This window comes from Paralichthys olivaceus, chromosome 13 (assembly GCF_024713975.1).
Source record: "Paralichthys olivaceus isolate ysfri-2021 chromosome 13, ASM2471397v2, whole genome shotgun sequence".
Lineage (NCBI taxonomy): Eukaryota > Metazoa > Chordata > Actinopteri > Pleuronectiformes > Paralichthyidae > Paralichthys > Paralichthys olivaceus.
Window position 1 is genome coordinate 4,236,310 of NC_091105.1, and position 15,600 is coordinate 4,251,909.

Sequence of the window (15,600 nt, forward strand, 5' to 3'; positions counted from 1 at the left end):
TATTTTTCACTCAGACGTTCACAGGATGGGAGTTTTATGGCGTACAGCTCAAACAAAGCTTAATTCATAAGACATATATAAACTTTTAGTTTTACTGTGACTTCAATCAAACTCACCAGTTCTAAAAAGGGAAATTACTTTATGATGTGAACTTCTCACCATGATAAATTAGTTATCAGGGAATTATATCTCTGTAATGTCGATATGCATCATTTCGCAGGTTGGATCAAGCTAAAACACAAATCACAGTCCCTTAAATTCTGCACCAAACACATCATGTGCATTGGGACATAGATCTAAAACGATTGTAGATGCTTATAAACTATTAATTCCCTCCTGTATCCATGTTTTCTAGCTACATATTGATGGTAGTTGCAAGATTCCTGCTCTGTTTGTAACTGCACAACAGCTGCATAAAGCCTATTTCCTTATGAAACCACATTTATAGATCCAGATTTTTATTTAACTCTACACCAAGTTGCACAAACACATAGATATCAGATCAGCGGCAGGATGGGACATGGGCCACCATGGTTTCAAATACATCTGTTGATGATAGATTTCTAAACATGATTTAAAAAAAAACTAAACTGACAAGAGGTCAGGCAAAACCTGAAAACACCAGGATGGTAAACAGTTTATAAATCCATATCCTGTAAAAGAACGCTGCCCTCCTGCACCAATGACGTAAATTGGAGCCAGAGTCTGCCGGAAGTGATCGGTAGTCGGGACGTCAATTAAAACCAAACTTATGAGAAACATTAACACTTGAACAAATCTGCGTGATAAGAACAACCAAAAGAAACATTTATTTAATGTGTAATTAGATTTTTCTGTTTAGAATCCTTCTGTGGAACGATTAAAACCAGGTTAAATGTTTGAAGTTGCACACGCAACATTACTGCAACTTAGGACTGAACATTAAACACAACTATGGCTTTACAAGCAGATAAAACACACACACAGAGCTAGATATCGTCACATACGTCAGCTCCACCTTTAGTCCATAAAGTACCTTTTACCACTGTGGGTCAGTAAAAGTTTCATTTCAGCCTGTGAGCTATGACCGTGCGTCAGAATGACACACACACACACACACACACACAGACACACACAGACACACACAGACACACACAGAGGTGACACGGTGCACAACGCCACTGACAGGAGCCACATTCCATCCAAGGTGAACAACAAAAAGGGGGTTAAGCCGCTCCCCTTTCAAGCGGCTGCATCACTGGATTATTGCTAAATTCTTTCTGGGGTTTTCACTTGTCAGGACAAGCAGAGGCAGAGCGTCAGCAATACAGACAGAGAGGGAGTAGAGAGAGAGAGAGAGAGAGATTCAAAAAGAGTGTGAGAAACAGATGAGTGAGGGCAAGAGAGGAACACAGTGGTTTCAAGAGTTAGAGTTTCAGAGGGAAACGAGAGAGAGAGAGAGAGAGAGAGAGAGAGAGAGACATACAGGCTGAGGGGTGTGTCATAGCAATTTAGTTCCTCAAGGAAGTACAACTCAACATTATCTTAAGACAGTGTGGCAGGAACAGAGAAGCTGCAGGAGGGCTGCTGCTGTTTCTCTGGGTTTTGGTTCTGCTCCTGCTGAAGATGGAGGGATCTTTGTAAATCCAGCGGCCTGAGCCGTCAACCCAGAGCAGAGGGAGAGAGAGAGAGAGAGACACAGCCGAGGAGGGAGGGGGACCCAGCACACACTCACACACACACAGAGACACACAAAAAGGTAAGACACTCCTGTCTCGCTCGTGTGCCACTTAAAAGAATCCTCTGGGCCCAGATTAGTGCTGGAAAAATGAAGTGTTGGTTGTCTGGCTCTCCGGCACAGACACACTCAGAGTGATGATTGGAACAAATTGTGTGTTGACTCTCCACTTCCCCATCTTGGGCGCGAGCTGGGAGATGTGCTCGTACGCTCACGGTCATGCTGGAACAAGTACAGTGACATGCACAGATGTGGAGCTCACGCTTTCTGTTTGCACAGGCTGCGAGTTGCTCGACTCAAATCTCGAGGCAGAGGACTTTCCCTTCCTCCCTCGCTGGGCTGGTCTACTTTGAACTGAGGCACGTTAGGCCGAAGCCAAAGACTGTGAAGAGGTTGAGAAGTCACCCCCGCTATGGTGCAGATACGAGAGATGAATTATAAACTGTGGGCCTTTGCGGATGACACACCGCTCTCAGCCAACTGCCGTCTGTTTCGCTTCCCTTTTCAGGTTTGAGCAATGACAATTCGGAAGAGTTGCGAAATGTTGACAAAAAAACTGCTATATGTGCATTCTGAGGGTTTCAGAGCCCTCTCTCGTTTATCGCAGATGGTTTAGCGACGCGGTTCGGTCGACTCACTGAAGTAAGTTTAAATCCAAGAGTTACACAACAAGTTGAAGTGCTAAACAATATCAGCAAATCTCAACCTACAGCCTCGTCCTGCCAAGTTCAAAAGAGACAGCGGAAGTGACATTTCACCATCACATGCTGAAGGCTGCTGTAGTTTCACTGGTAACATTTTCTCCCGCCTAATTACCAGGAGAAAATAAAAGTCTCATTAAATCTGATTGACTGGTTTGGCTTTTCTGGAACGTTGTCATTGTTCAACCTGATGAAAAGGCTGCAGGTCTTTGAAAAGAGACCAAACCGCCTGAGGTCGTCCAGTGTATCTGTCGAGCTCATAATAATGAGGCCCTGCTCATGTCTTCTAACTGTACAAGACACATTTTCATTGGCCAAGTCAAAAGGGGGCTTCATGAATCCCCCCTCTGCAACACACAGAACATTCTCTAATTCCCAAACATACATGAATGCACCAGAAACCACTTTTACTGAGAAATGCACACAGGTTCATACATGCACACAAACACTGAGGCTCAAACGCTGGTGTCATCTGAGGAATGCTAAATATTTACCTCTCCTGCCTGCCTGGATGGATCCACCAATCATTGACCTCTCTCTGACTGTCCGTTAACATTTGAGGATTCTTCCCCACATGCTGTTCCAACAACTCTGAATCTTAACACGAGCATCTCCGCTGTGATAGAAAGACCTCTGCTCTTGTCGTTTTTTAAATTTAGTTCCCCAGACGGTGGCAGATCTCACAGAGTGCACCCTCACCAGCAGGTGTTAAGAAGGAGAACAGATAATTGAACATTTAACGCAGATGACAAACTGGTGTTTAAAGGCGCTCGTCGTTCATCTGCACCTGAAAAATTAATGCTCAACATTGAAAGTGTCCTTGATGTGACTGACGTCCACGACAAGAAAGTGGAGCTGCGGTTTCAGTGCTCTGCAAACAGCCCTGATAGATCCACATGAAGTCAACAATGGAGATGGATGAAAAGCCGAGCGACGAGCCGTCTCCAGCTGCCGAGTTACATTTCGTTATGAGGAGCTCTGGCTGGCGAATCCCTGCTGTTCACGTCCCTCAAATCCCTGTAGTCTTTTTAGCAAATGAATGAGATTGAAGCATGAATCTGAAATAGCTATCACGCTGCTCCACTTCCATTATCACCGTTAAGGGAAATTAATCTAATGAATGTTCTCTAATTCCCCACAGGGAATCCGAAGCTTTCGTAACACAGCAAGCCATTAGAAATGTCACACTTGTTCAGAATGAGTGGCTGAGCATGTAAAACAGAACTGAGTGAGATATCCTGTGAAAATGGCCGCGTGGTAATTACGGATGCTGCAGCAGGGATTCGGATGCAGGCCGGCGTCGGGTAGAGTCATCTCAAAGTGCTGCATATTAGCATTATATGATCATTAATGCGACCGAAGCTCTTTCAGGTTTTTTAGTGAACCGTGGAGTCGTTTGCTCGCAGCGCTGACTGTGCATCGCTAACGCTGGACAATGAGAAAAGCATCATTGTCTAATAAGCACAAACAGCCATGAAGGAAACACATTAGAGCCTCCATCAGGGAGACAGTCACTGACAGCTTACGGAGAATATGTTGGTGCTAATGCACAGGATGTTTCAGTAACTTCACCGTTGTTTTACACAAGCACAGACCCCAGGATAGTAATTAAAGTAGCCACCAGGCTCGTGTTGCTCACTCTCTGTCTTTGCCCCAACATTGATGCAATCTGGAAACTGCAGGCACGGACCTGCTTCAGCTATGCAGCCTCCCTGCTTCTCTCAAATACTTGTTCACACAAGCCACACAAGAGGGATTCAGTGCAGAAAGTTAGACTGAAAAACCCTCAGTGAACGTCGCCTGTTTGCAGTCTTAGCCTGTAAACGTGTTAAAATAAAAAGACATAGGAAGTGGGAGCTGTGTCAGTGGAACTGATGCATGGTAAAGATTTGTTTGACGTTCTTCTCAACATTTCGACTTCATTTGCAAAAAAATGAAGAAAATCCTGATTTTAGTGATTTGATTCTCAACATTTTTTCTTTATTGACAAAACACGTAAAAACTTCCTCCTGTAATTTTGTTTCATCGTGGCTGGCCCTAACACTTTTCTGTAATTTCATCCGTCCATTATAATCCATTTCAAAAACATGGGCTAAGTAAACATGAATTCTTCAGTTTATAATCCACTCTTGCTTTGGTGTCAGAGATTAGGGAGAAATAAATCTGAATTAAAATGGAATTAATTCCATCTGTGTTGACTATCAAAGACAAACAGTGGATTCTGTGTCGTGTGGAGCCGTTTGCATGTTGATGACCTCCCGGCGGGGCTTCTCTGTGATGGATGCTACATGTGGTTAAAATCTCAGTGGAGAAATTAAAAGCCTCTGTGGAGTCTCCTCCATGGAGCTTTTCCCTCTCGGCTTCATACATGTCAGATCCAAACACAAACACTGCAGCTAACGTTACACAAAAGCTTCCGATGAAACACAACACTGTATTTTCACCGTTGATTTAGCGGCGCGGAAAAAACGATTTACTTTTAAAAACTGTCAAATACTGAATGTGTATTAATAATAGGGACAGTGAATTGTACTTCAGTGATGAGGTGTTGGGATGGATGACAATCTGAAGGTTAGAGAGTCGCAGTAATGACTGGAGAGTCGCCAGTTCAATTCCCCAGATGATGGAGGAAATTTGGATGAGAGAGGTGAGCATGTGTTGCCTCCTCCCCAGACTCCACAACAACAAACGCTTTGCCCTTGAACACAGCACTTAACCTCCACCTCCTCCGCTGGTGTCTGGCAGCAGAAGAATGAAGCTGTGCCTGACCGCAAAGTGTGAAAACGCTCTTCTTATAAGGCTCAACTATTCTCTTAAAGTTGGATTATTTTACATTTAGTACTTTTTATTTTGGAGAATATTATTTTTCCCCAGGAGGAGAAAAATTCAAATTTATGTTCAATAAAAACTAAATCAGTTAATAATTTTTTCTTCTGTGAGTCTTAAGTTCAGTGAGCAGATTTCATGTTGAAGGATTAATGGGCGTGACGTCCTAAAGAGTTTGTGTTTATTACAGTTTAAAAAAATAGCTAATTTGCGACATTTAGGGACCTTCTGACTTTTCAGTTTAATCTGAACCTAAATATCACGGTCTGAACCAATTGACCGAATTTTGTGTGACTAACAGCTGGGTTCTGGGTCTGGATCAAACTGAACCATGGTTCTGTTTGTTTGCAGAGTGAAACACTTTTCTGATTGGTTTGGACATTTGGACCAATCACAGGAGGTAGAGAGAGTATTAAACTGCATTAAACGTCCTTAAACTGTCGCCACGTGATTTAATTATTTCCACCGGCTGTTGGATTATTATTTCTCTTATTCTTGTTTATCTTTAATTTGTGGTTTTCTTTCCCCTGACATTTCAGGCAGACATGGACGCCTTCAGCACCAAGGACATGGCCTTGAAGGTGCAGAAGAAGATCTTCAGCTCCATGGCCAGCAAGAGCTCAGTGCAAATGTTCATCGATGACACCACCAGCGAGATCCTGGACGAACTGTATCGCATCTCCAAAGAGTACTCGGGAAATAAGACAGAGGCCCAGAAAGTGATCAAAGACCTGTGCAAGATCGCGGTGAAGATCGGCATCCTGTTCAGAAACAACAGGTTCAGCACAGAGGAGCTGGGTTTGGCCCAGGACTTTAAGAAAAAGCTGCATCAGGGGGCGATGACTGCGATCAGCTTCTACGAGGTAGGTTTTCTCATATTGAGCTTTAATAAAGGCAGATGTTGTATGCAGTGATTTGAAGCAAATATAATTAAATCTGTCAATAATATTTCTAATTTACCACAGATAAATAAATATCTGGAGAAAAAGTGCACTTGTAATTGTTCAGGGACAGAAGTCAATTTAATAAAAAACTTGATGAACAGAAACCACTTCAAGCCGTCTATATGCTACTAAAGTTATATAGTCAAGAGTGGACGTGTGTTTTATCTGCAGCTCAACCTTTCTATGAAGTGTTGGATTAATTTTAGTTCAACTACACACTCAGTGACTTTAACAGCCTGTTTCCACAGAACTTAAATAGGTTTATTTCACACTTTGATTTTAGATTTGAGTCAAAATGATTCATGACAAGATTATAACAGTTCCAACCTCTAGGAACTAAAAGTCAAGTCAAAATGATCCTGTATATAAACACTGCGCTATAAGTTATAATTTCTATTGTTGTGTGTTGTATTAACAAATTAAGACGTTTGCATTAAATTGGCGAGGTATACAGAATCTTAAGCATCCACAATTATATTTTAAGATGGAAAATCAACTACAAAATGATACAATCACCAAAGTTACTTTCACATGTATCAAGCATTTGTTCACCTGGGCATATTTATTGGCTTGAGTAAATATTTGACGTGGTTGCACCACCTTAAGTTTATAGACATTAGTGTATGTGATGAGTGTGTTTATGTTTTAGTTTGGCCCATATCCCATCTGCTAACATGAAGGAGACAGGTTTATGACATGTACTGCAGACAGCCACCAGGGGGCAATCAAGACATTTTGGCTTCACTTTAGGGGATCTGTCGTGTCGTCCATCTTTATTTACAGTCCAGTTTTATTTATGTTTCCTGACCGATGCAGGTGGATTTCACCTTCGACAAAGCGGTGATGGCCGACCTCCTGACGAACTGCAGGGATCTGCTGCTGAAGCTGGTCAACACACACCTCACCCCCAAATCCCACGGTCGCATCAACCACGTCTTCAACCATTACTCCGACCCGGAGCTGCTGACCAAACTGTACGACCCCAACGGCCCCTTTCGACCGAACCTCACCAAGATCTGCAAAGGACTCGACAAACTGGTGGAGGACGGCACAATATGACGGAGGAGCAGCGTCAGTCAGACACTGGGAGATCTAAAGGCAGACACTGACGACTATGAACTGCTGGACAAGGACAAAAAAATTTAAAAATATATACTGCTGCTGAGGACCGGCAACGAAAGACGAGCTCCCCCATTGTTCTGGAAGAATACATGGGATAAAAATAAAGGTGGTTGAGTCATCCCTTTAATTTTGTTTTTAGGTTTAGAGGAGATATATTGTCCATGGACACCAAACTTGAATTTAAACAGATTTATATTCCGCTGTTTTATTAGATAGTAAATTGTCATCAGATGTTTATAATTTGAAAAGTTACTACTGAAGTTCTGCATTATGGAGAAAACACACAGAACAAGTCAGTGCCACTGTAATCCAGCACTGCCATCTGGTGGTCAAAGTGATGTAGCAGCAACTCAACGTGCAGAAACAGTCCGGCCGATAACAGAGAACCTCACAGTGGACAATTACTCCCACCATCACTTTGCAGTTACAAACATGTTTGAAAGCATCACACTGTTGACGGCACAAGCTTCAATCTTAATCCTATAATTTGTGTTTTCCTGAAAAACGGCTGACAATCACTGGTTGAGATAAAGACTTGTGTGTTATTCTTTTGGTTTCCATGATAATGATGTTTAATTTCAACAGACAAAGGGAAAGTGAAGTCCTGACCGGACGTTCCAGCTCATGTAACAGTCTTTTCCTTTCGCGTAACAATAACATGGACAGACGTCAGTTACAGAAACAGATCGATGACGGAGAAAATATATTCAGACCTAAGCATGGGATCAAATACCGTTTTTTGCTTTAAAATAAACTATAAAAAAAAGTTATTGGAATTGAAAACATTTCCATAAAAAATAAAGAATATTGCTGTGGAAATATATTCTAAAAAAAAGTCTCTTTTTTAAACTTTGGCTTCATTGTAGTTTTACTTATTCAGGAAAAAAACATTTATGGTCAATTCTTTGTTTTACAGCGAACCTGACGGACTGTATGCACTTTACATATCACGGATCATGGCATCAAGTATTTTTTGCTGGAAGACTTAGACATTTTTTGCACTTTCAAGCCATGAGGTAGCATTACACACAACCACGTGTTGACTTGTGAACGGTCATATGACTGAACCAACATGTGACTGTAAATTCTCATGTTTAACATTTCACGCACTTGTGAGAACAAGCTCTGTAAAAAAAAAAAAAAAAAACCACAGCCATATGAAGATACTCAAACCTTGCATATCAACAAATAAATAAAAATACAAGAGTGCAATATTAATTTAGAAAGACTTTCCATTTAAAAGGTCAATATAAAACTTCACTTTGAAATCACAAGTAACCTTTATCTGTAATGTATCATCCCACATAGGCCAAACCCAGCGCCATGTCTTTCACAGCTCAAAGATCTCATCCTCTCTGTCTCTCAGTTTCTTCGTGAGCTTGGTGACAGTGAGGGGCACCGCCCTGTACGCCACCTCTGGCTGCTGCGCTATGTAGGAAGTACTGACACTCTGTGAGCGCGATAGACGCCCACAGTTGGACGTGCCGCTGGTGCAAGCTGCTTCTAGGGCGGCAACCCTGTGAAGAGTAAACAGGAGGAGAAGATAGAGTGAGGCCTGATGTGACTCATTAAATCAGTCAAGAGTTCATCTTTGGCAACTTTGAGAAGCTTTTAGAGAATGAGATCAAAAGTTCGAAACAGACTTTTAGGAAATACACTCACATAAAACTGACGAGCAAAACAAAGGATGTGGTTCAAAAGGTGACGAAACAAGCTGGTGACAAAATGTGATTCTGCAATGCAACCTGAATGTGAACATGATCTCAGAGATACAACTGAAAACATGTTTTCAATCAAGCTTGTTGGCCACAATAAATAAATAACTCAAAAAAAAAAAAAAAAATATATATATATATATATATATAAAAACTTTCACTACATCAAAACTGGTTTGTTTGGGACGATATAAAACAAACAAATTGTGAAATTATATAAATAGAGCCTTGATACTTTTTGGGGTCGAAGTGGAATGAAAACTAATTCTGATACTGATGTGTTACCGGTGCATCTACATATCTATATAATGAATACATTGTCAATGATTCCTGAAGGCTCAATTATGCTGCATTCAGAAGACGTGCACAAATACGGACAACATGGGACAGAGGGCTGCGTCTGTCTTTGTATTTAACGTTGAGATTAATCAAGCTCAAATGTCTGTGAAAGGTTTATATCGCACGATTTATCTTCCAACCCATAAATCTGTCGATTTTAACGACACAAAAATAAACAAGCGGTGAGGTGATATGCAAATTAAATATATTGACAGTTAAAATACAGCAAAGAGACAAAGAAACCAAACAGCTTCAGGACTCAAACAACATAAAGTCTGAACAGCCAGTGTAAACAAGCCGTCAGAGGCTGTTCTACCTTTTCTCTGCGTCCTGGACTCCTTTGACAGCAGCTTCCTTTGACTGGTTTATCAACTCATCCAACCTTTTCAAAAAACCCACTGGAGTCAGGTCTGCCGCCCTTTCATTGCCGTCACAGGGCTTATTCTCAGAGGCGCTCCCCGAATGCCCATTCTGAGCACAGCCAGCATCGTCTTCAGCCGCCAAGTCAAGCCCGTTACTGCAGACGTCCAAGTCCGACAGCACAGGGATGGACAGGGACTTCTTCAGGAATATTGAGTCATTGGTGTAGAGTCTATTCGCTCGTTTGATTTGCTCCATCTGCAAGAGAACAAACTCATCAAGACTTGTTTTAAACTTTTCTCAGTCTCAATTATTTAATAAAATCACAAGCAGGACAGAACTCAAATTCAATTTCTTTTTTTCCTTCCACTGATTTCAATCAGGCTTTTTTCTTTCCCCCCCTAATGGCAACGGTGAATAAACAATTAAACTGAGATGTGTCCTGCTTGAGATTTATGGTCTTTACTCGACTCTCTTTACTCAACAGTCCATGGTTGATGCATTATCAACAGAGGTATTATGTTGTTATGTTCAGAATTATGGCGTAAAGGGTTGTGGCTGGAGACGAGATATAAATAACACTGATGCACAAACACATTATTATTCGTATTTTATTGGCAGTTAAATTGTTTTTTTAGTTAAATGTGAATACGAAGTGAACAGATTAGAAAGAAACACTGACATAGTTTAATTTAACTCACTGCAGCTCCTGTACATTTAATCTGTAGATCTCAATAATTCAAGATGACAGAAATGTAGTTTTTACAGTAATAAGAAACAAAGTAAAAACAATAAGAGTTTAAAGTTTATAAACTTGTGTTAATCGTTTAATCTTGATATAATTGTGTTCAAGATAAAACTGGCTGGTACTCACGGACACTCCGTATCTCAGGGCCAGGCCCGGCAGCGTCTCTCCGGGCTGAAGTTCGTGCTCGATGCGTCTCTGAGGAACCGGAGACAGCGGAGCCCGGACCAGGCTCCCGTACGACCTGGTGCGGCTGCCCCGGAGCAGGCCGCTGCCGTCGGCCGGAGGAGGCGTTCGCCCCCCGGACATTGAGGCGGCGAAAGTCCGCAAACCGGCGGTGAAACGCGGTTCAAGTAAAACTCACATCATGAGAACAAACATGTTAACAGCTAGCAGCTTAGTTAGCCTGCTAGCTTAACCGTCAACTTAACTACCGTTGACGGACGTCGTGTGTTCCGGGAATCGAACCGTGACCGTGTCTTGCTGACGTCACCTGTCGAGTCCAGGTCACAGGTGACCACAGTAACCCGCCTCAAACACGTTAACCCACCTAGTGACCGGGTTAACTCACCTAGTTAGCAGGTTCACGAGTTGTCAGCTGTTCTTCTGACATGTGTTGCCATGGCTGCCGGGGGTCCGGCTGCTGCGTTCAGGGTCGTTAGAAAAAGAAAAAACCGTCACTCACTACAGCCTTTTATAGCCTTCAGTCAATTTGATATTCATAAACATGTATCTTTTCTCATGATCCACATTATACACACTTTAATATAATATAATTATTAGATACTAAGTCTTAATTACGAGAAGGGTTTCTCGTTATAATGACTTACAGGATCTTTATTTTCTTTATTACAAGTGGCGATAATGGGCTTTCATACTAGACACCACTGTACACGGCTTCACAACAAACCACGTTGTCGCACACGTAAACAATGTGAGTCAGTCCAAAGTTAAATCCAGGTTGAGTTCAACACAAAGTAAAAACTAAACTAAAACCCAGCTCAACTTTTATGTACAACGAGGAAGCCCGTATTTCCAATCTTCCGGTTTGACGGTGAAGGCATCGCTGCTAACAGGAGTTAGCTTGTCGTGTTGTAGCTAGCTCACCTCTCTTCTGGGATCTATATTAAGATTATCAAACTTTATAATCATGTCCTTTAAAAGAGAAGGTGACGATAAGAGCCAGTTAAACATCCTGAAGGTATAACTTTTTGTATTTTTAACCTTTCTACATGAAACTTTGGCTCAGAATAGACATGTTGTTGTTTTTGTTGTTAGCATCATGCTAGCTAACAGGAATCTGCAGCCAGGGTCTTAAAAGTTGTTTCTGTTTTTTTTATCATCTCGTGTTTCAGAAGCGACGTGTGGAAAATCTCCTGTCTCACTTTATTCCGGAGGATGAAGCAGCTCTGATGAAAAATGGAAGGTGAGGTTCACTTAGCATTCGGACATGTTCGGTGGAAAATCTCCTCAAACGGTTTTAAACCTAAAGTGTTGAGAGGTTGTGAACGTGTGATTTGTTGTTGTGCAGATATTCCTGCCTCGTGTGCTCGTATCGTCCTGTGTTTGACACCGTTGACATGTTGACGGTTCACAGAAACGGGAAAAAGCATCTGGAAGGTGAGAGTCACTTTCATGAAAGGTTTGAATGGACATGTTCCTCCTCAAGCTTATTGAGAATAAAACTTATATAACTCTGTCAGGAAAACATGGCCTCCATTCATATGTTCATATCAGCCGATATCGATAATTATAACGATAAATATCAAATTATCATTATTAAGTTAAGGTTCACAACAAGTTTTTGGGTGAAAATGACATTATAATAATTATAGATATTGTTTTATTGCCTCAGTAACTCTCGGTCTAGCTTGTATCTACACTGTGTTCTGCGTGAATTAAACAGTAAAATAATAGTTTTACTACTAATCTGCTTGTTTTTTCAGTTTACTTGCATCACTGAAGATGAAGTAAACCAGAAATCATTCATATCAAAGAGGTGGAAACCTGTGAATTTTGAAGTTGTACTTTATTTAAATGAAAACCTTAATAATTAACCCATTATCAAAATACTTGATCAATTAAGTGAAGTCTTATTCAATGCAGTAAAGCTGTCGAGCTCATTGGTTTACAGTATCACCCAAGATGTAGAGATAATGAAGGGATCTCTATAAACTATAACTCTACTCTATAACTATAAAATAATGGTATGGTAATGGTTTATGTAATTCATATTTCCACACAGTGTATTATTGTCATAGTATCTTTGAAAACAATTCCTGTTCTGTTTTATGTTCCATTTCCGGATTTCAGGATTAAAATCATTCTATGGCAGAAAGACACAGCTGAAGAATGAAATAACAAAGAGGCGACATGAAAACTACGTCCAGGTCGAAGACGGGGGACAGGTTTGTTATTTCATATTTCCATTTACTGTAACTGTCATGAGCACCGTGGTTTTTTTTTTAGCGTGTTTGCTTTGGCAAATTGCAGTTTACTCGCTTGAGCAAACAATTCAGAAAAAACTGTCGATCCCGGGAGCAACAGATATGAGTCAGTCTGATTATTCAGCTGGGAAACGATCACTTTGAGCAAACAACAATGTGAAGTTAAAAAACGTCATTTTTCTCTGACTGAGACAGTCACGCCATGTTGTCGTCTTGTGTCAAATACTGTTGTTATTGTGTCAGAGGCTGTTGTTTTGTCGGGAGTTATTGTGTGTGGCAGCCCTGTGACTATCATATGACCAAATAACATCCTGCCAACACATTCAACACTGTTGTCTGGTGTGGAAAACATAAACAACACTCGACAGAGGGATTTGATAGGGCTGACGACTGAGCGAGTGTCCAGCTACTTTTGAGAAATTTCTATTATTCACATATAACATGTTGTTGTTGTTGTTGTTGTTGTTGTTGTGATTTTAGGAACCGTCCAGCTCAGCCCCTTTACTGGAACAAACCCGAAAGCTCACACATCACGCTCTGTTGAAAACGGTACCGTACAACAGCTGCCATCGAAAAACCAGGTGACGCTTATTTCAAAATATATATACAGAATCACACACTCTACTTTAAATATCATAGAACAGGAAAAAAAGGAAAAGCAAAAGTTAATAAACCTGTTTTTTTTTTTTTCTTTTTTCAAGCACAAAGTCTGAAAAAGAACCAACGAGCATCAGCTCAGTCGTCAGTGACAGCGCTCACTGCAAAACTGCATCTGAGCAAGAAAACACAAGTGAAGCTTCAAACTCTGCTCCATCGGGAAGCTCCAGTGGCTCCACAGCAGGTAAAGTCTGTTCTTACTTTTTTAGATGTGGTGTTGAAGGGAGCTTTACATTGTTAATAAAGATGTGCAGCAAGAGGAAGTGGAGACATGTTGTCTCTGAATTTAGCTTAAATATCCTGTACGTTGGTGCCGCCATCATGAACTTTGACTGTTTTAGTTTGAATAGATGTTTTTTCTCCTGCAGACAATAAAGACTTAAATCCATCGCATGATGCAAAGGCGTCTCAGCCAATCACAGCCGAGAGGAGGAGAGAGCTGGAGCACTACCTCAAACTGAAAAGGTACTTTTGTTTGAATTCAAACTGAGGCCTCAGAACCTGAGAACTCACCTCACAGTTCACAGTGCATTTCAGCTTTTGCCTTTTTCACAGCGACGGGTGGCTACAGGACCGAGGCGGCCAGTGGATCAAAGACGAGAATGTGGAGTTTGATTCAGACGAGGAGGAGCCTTCGTCGCTCGTCCACTCAGTGGACTAAGAACTGTGGGAAAACACGGATGAACTTTTAACGTGGTGGTACGTCCTGAAGCCACGCTGCTGAATGAAATAACTGAGATTCCACCTGCAGACTTCAACCGTTCATTGAATCACATGATTTCCTTGTGCTGGTTTCAGAGACTGTTACATCTGTGCACTCACTCACCAGCAGTGAAAGAAAACCTCTAGTTTTCATCCACCGCAACTCGTGATTCTTTTATTGTGCTGAAAACAGATCGGACTATTTAATGAAAAGCATCATTTCCTCGCAGTCAGCTGATTCTGTACGTCACAGCATTTCATTTACAGAATCAGTTTTAGAAATAGATTGGGAGAAAGATTGAATCCACTGTGCTGAAAATGTTCTGTTTTTGGTGCTGCATAGAACGAGCACACTTAAAGACATGACGATTCTAATAAAAAATAGAATCAAGTGTTCTCGTCTCCTCCCACACATTGTCTGGAAAACAGATCATACTGGATATTTATATATCCTTTTAACCATAAAATATTTTAGTTGTGACTAATATTACTCACTAAAGTAGTTCCTGAGAAAAAGAAACAAAGAGGAATTTGTACAAAATATCTTAAAGGGAAATGAAAGAGCAGTCAGACAACAAGCTGAAATATGATATTTATACGATGTGCGAACACAAAGACCTGAGACATGTTCAGATAAAGTTATGTTATTATTATCACCCTATTCTGTTTATTTAACCCATTTCAACACAGTCCAATAGCTTTTATCTGGAAGGACTAATTCTCCGTCAGCCGCAGAGCTGCAGTGTTGGTGCTAATCTGGGTGGAGAAGCCACTGGTTAGCATTCTTCACAGCACAGTTGGTATAAATTGGATAATACCGGGGTCAGTGGGAGGAGAGCAGATGGTCTTTAACCTGAGTTAGTTTCTGATGACACCACTAATGAGTGTCGAAAGCTCACTTCATTATTCTGGCGCTCAGGGAGTCTCCACCACACGGGGACGCACTTAATTTACTGTACGTGTAAGATCAATGTCGCTCGTCATGGAGACTTGGCGGTATTGATTTTTTTAAGTTCTCATGACCTTTAATATCACGTCTGCCCTTTTAATGTTACGACTCACACGGTCCCCTGACGCAAATATGACCAAGAGGAACAAATGGAACGCAGTATGGTGAATACGTGTGCGGCGGCATGCTCCCCATCCGGTGCAAAGATCCAAAAATACACGTGTTTTACTGCAAAACAATCAAACGGAGGAGGAAGGAGACGGCGACGCTGAGTTTAAATCATGTCAAGTGGGCAAATGCCAGTGAAGTCTGCATGGCTTAAAAAATGTGACCTTTTGAGAAAGTCTGCAAATCAGTTTTCTGCTCTTTACCTGGC

The 15,600-nt window shown here is 41.3% G+C and overlaps 3 protein-coding genes and 1 long non-coding RNA gene across 5 annotated transcripts in view; 2 read left to right on the plus strand and 2 right to left on the minus strand.

The window, feature by feature from the left end:
- LOC138413589 (uncharacterized) overlaps positions 1-11,198 on the minus strand; it is a 49,460-nt gene extending 38,262 nt beyond the window's left edge. Inside the window, exon 1 of the long non-coding RNA XR_011245964.1 lies at positions 11,041-11,198. This is a non-coding gene — a long non-coding RNA (uncharacterized lncRNA). The remainder of the gene's footprint in view (positions 1-11,040) is intronic.
- tnfaip8l2b (tumor necrosis factor, alpha-induced protein 8-like 2b) lies at positions 132-7,858 on the plus strand. Its single transcript, XM_020092528.2, has 3 exons — positions 132-1,738; positions 5,784-6,107; positions 7,005-7,858. The coding sequence occupies exons 2-3, from the start codon at positions 5,790-5,792 to the stop codon at positions 7,245-7,247; spliced, it is 561 nt and encodes a 186-aa protein (XP_019948087.1). The 5' UTR covers positions 132-1,738; positions 5,784-5,789; the 3' UTR covers positions 7,248-7,858.
- Positions 7,859-11,123, minus strand: lysmd1 (LysM, putative peptidoglycan-binding, domain containing 1). Its single transcript, XM_069537827.1, has 3 exons — positions 10,599-11,123; positions 9,681-9,982; positions 7,859-8,827 (listed from the first exon to the last, which is right to left on the minus strand). The coding sequence occupies exons 1-3, from the start codon at positions 10,776-10,778 to the stop codon at positions 8,641-8,643; spliced, it is 669 nt and encodes a 222-aa protein (XP_069393928.1). The 5' UTR covers positions 10,779-11,123; the 3' UTR covers positions 7,859-8,640.
- On the plus strand, positions 10,680-14,667 carry scnm1 (sodium channel modifier 1). Of its 2 annotated transcripts, none has more exons than XM_069537826.1 (8): positions 10,680-10,822; positions 11,825-11,895; positions 12,001-12,089; positions 12,783-12,877; positions 13,397-13,497; positions 13,618-13,757; positions 13,942-14,038; positions 14,129-14,667. In XM_069537826.1, the coding sequence occupies exons 2-8, from the start codon at positions 11,882-11,884 to the stop codon at positions 14,232-14,234; spliced, it is 642 nt and encodes a 213-aa protein (XP_069393927.1). In that variant the 5' UTR covers positions 10,680-10,822; positions 11,825-11,881; the 3' UTR covers positions 14,235-14,667. The 2 variants fall into 2 exon arrangements, with proteins under 2 accessions (XP_069393927.1, XP_019948328.2); XM_020092769.2 differs by lacking the exon at positions 10,680-10,822 and adding an exon at positions 11,336-11,670.
- The last annotated feature ends 933 nt before the right edge of the window (positions 14,668-15,600 follow it).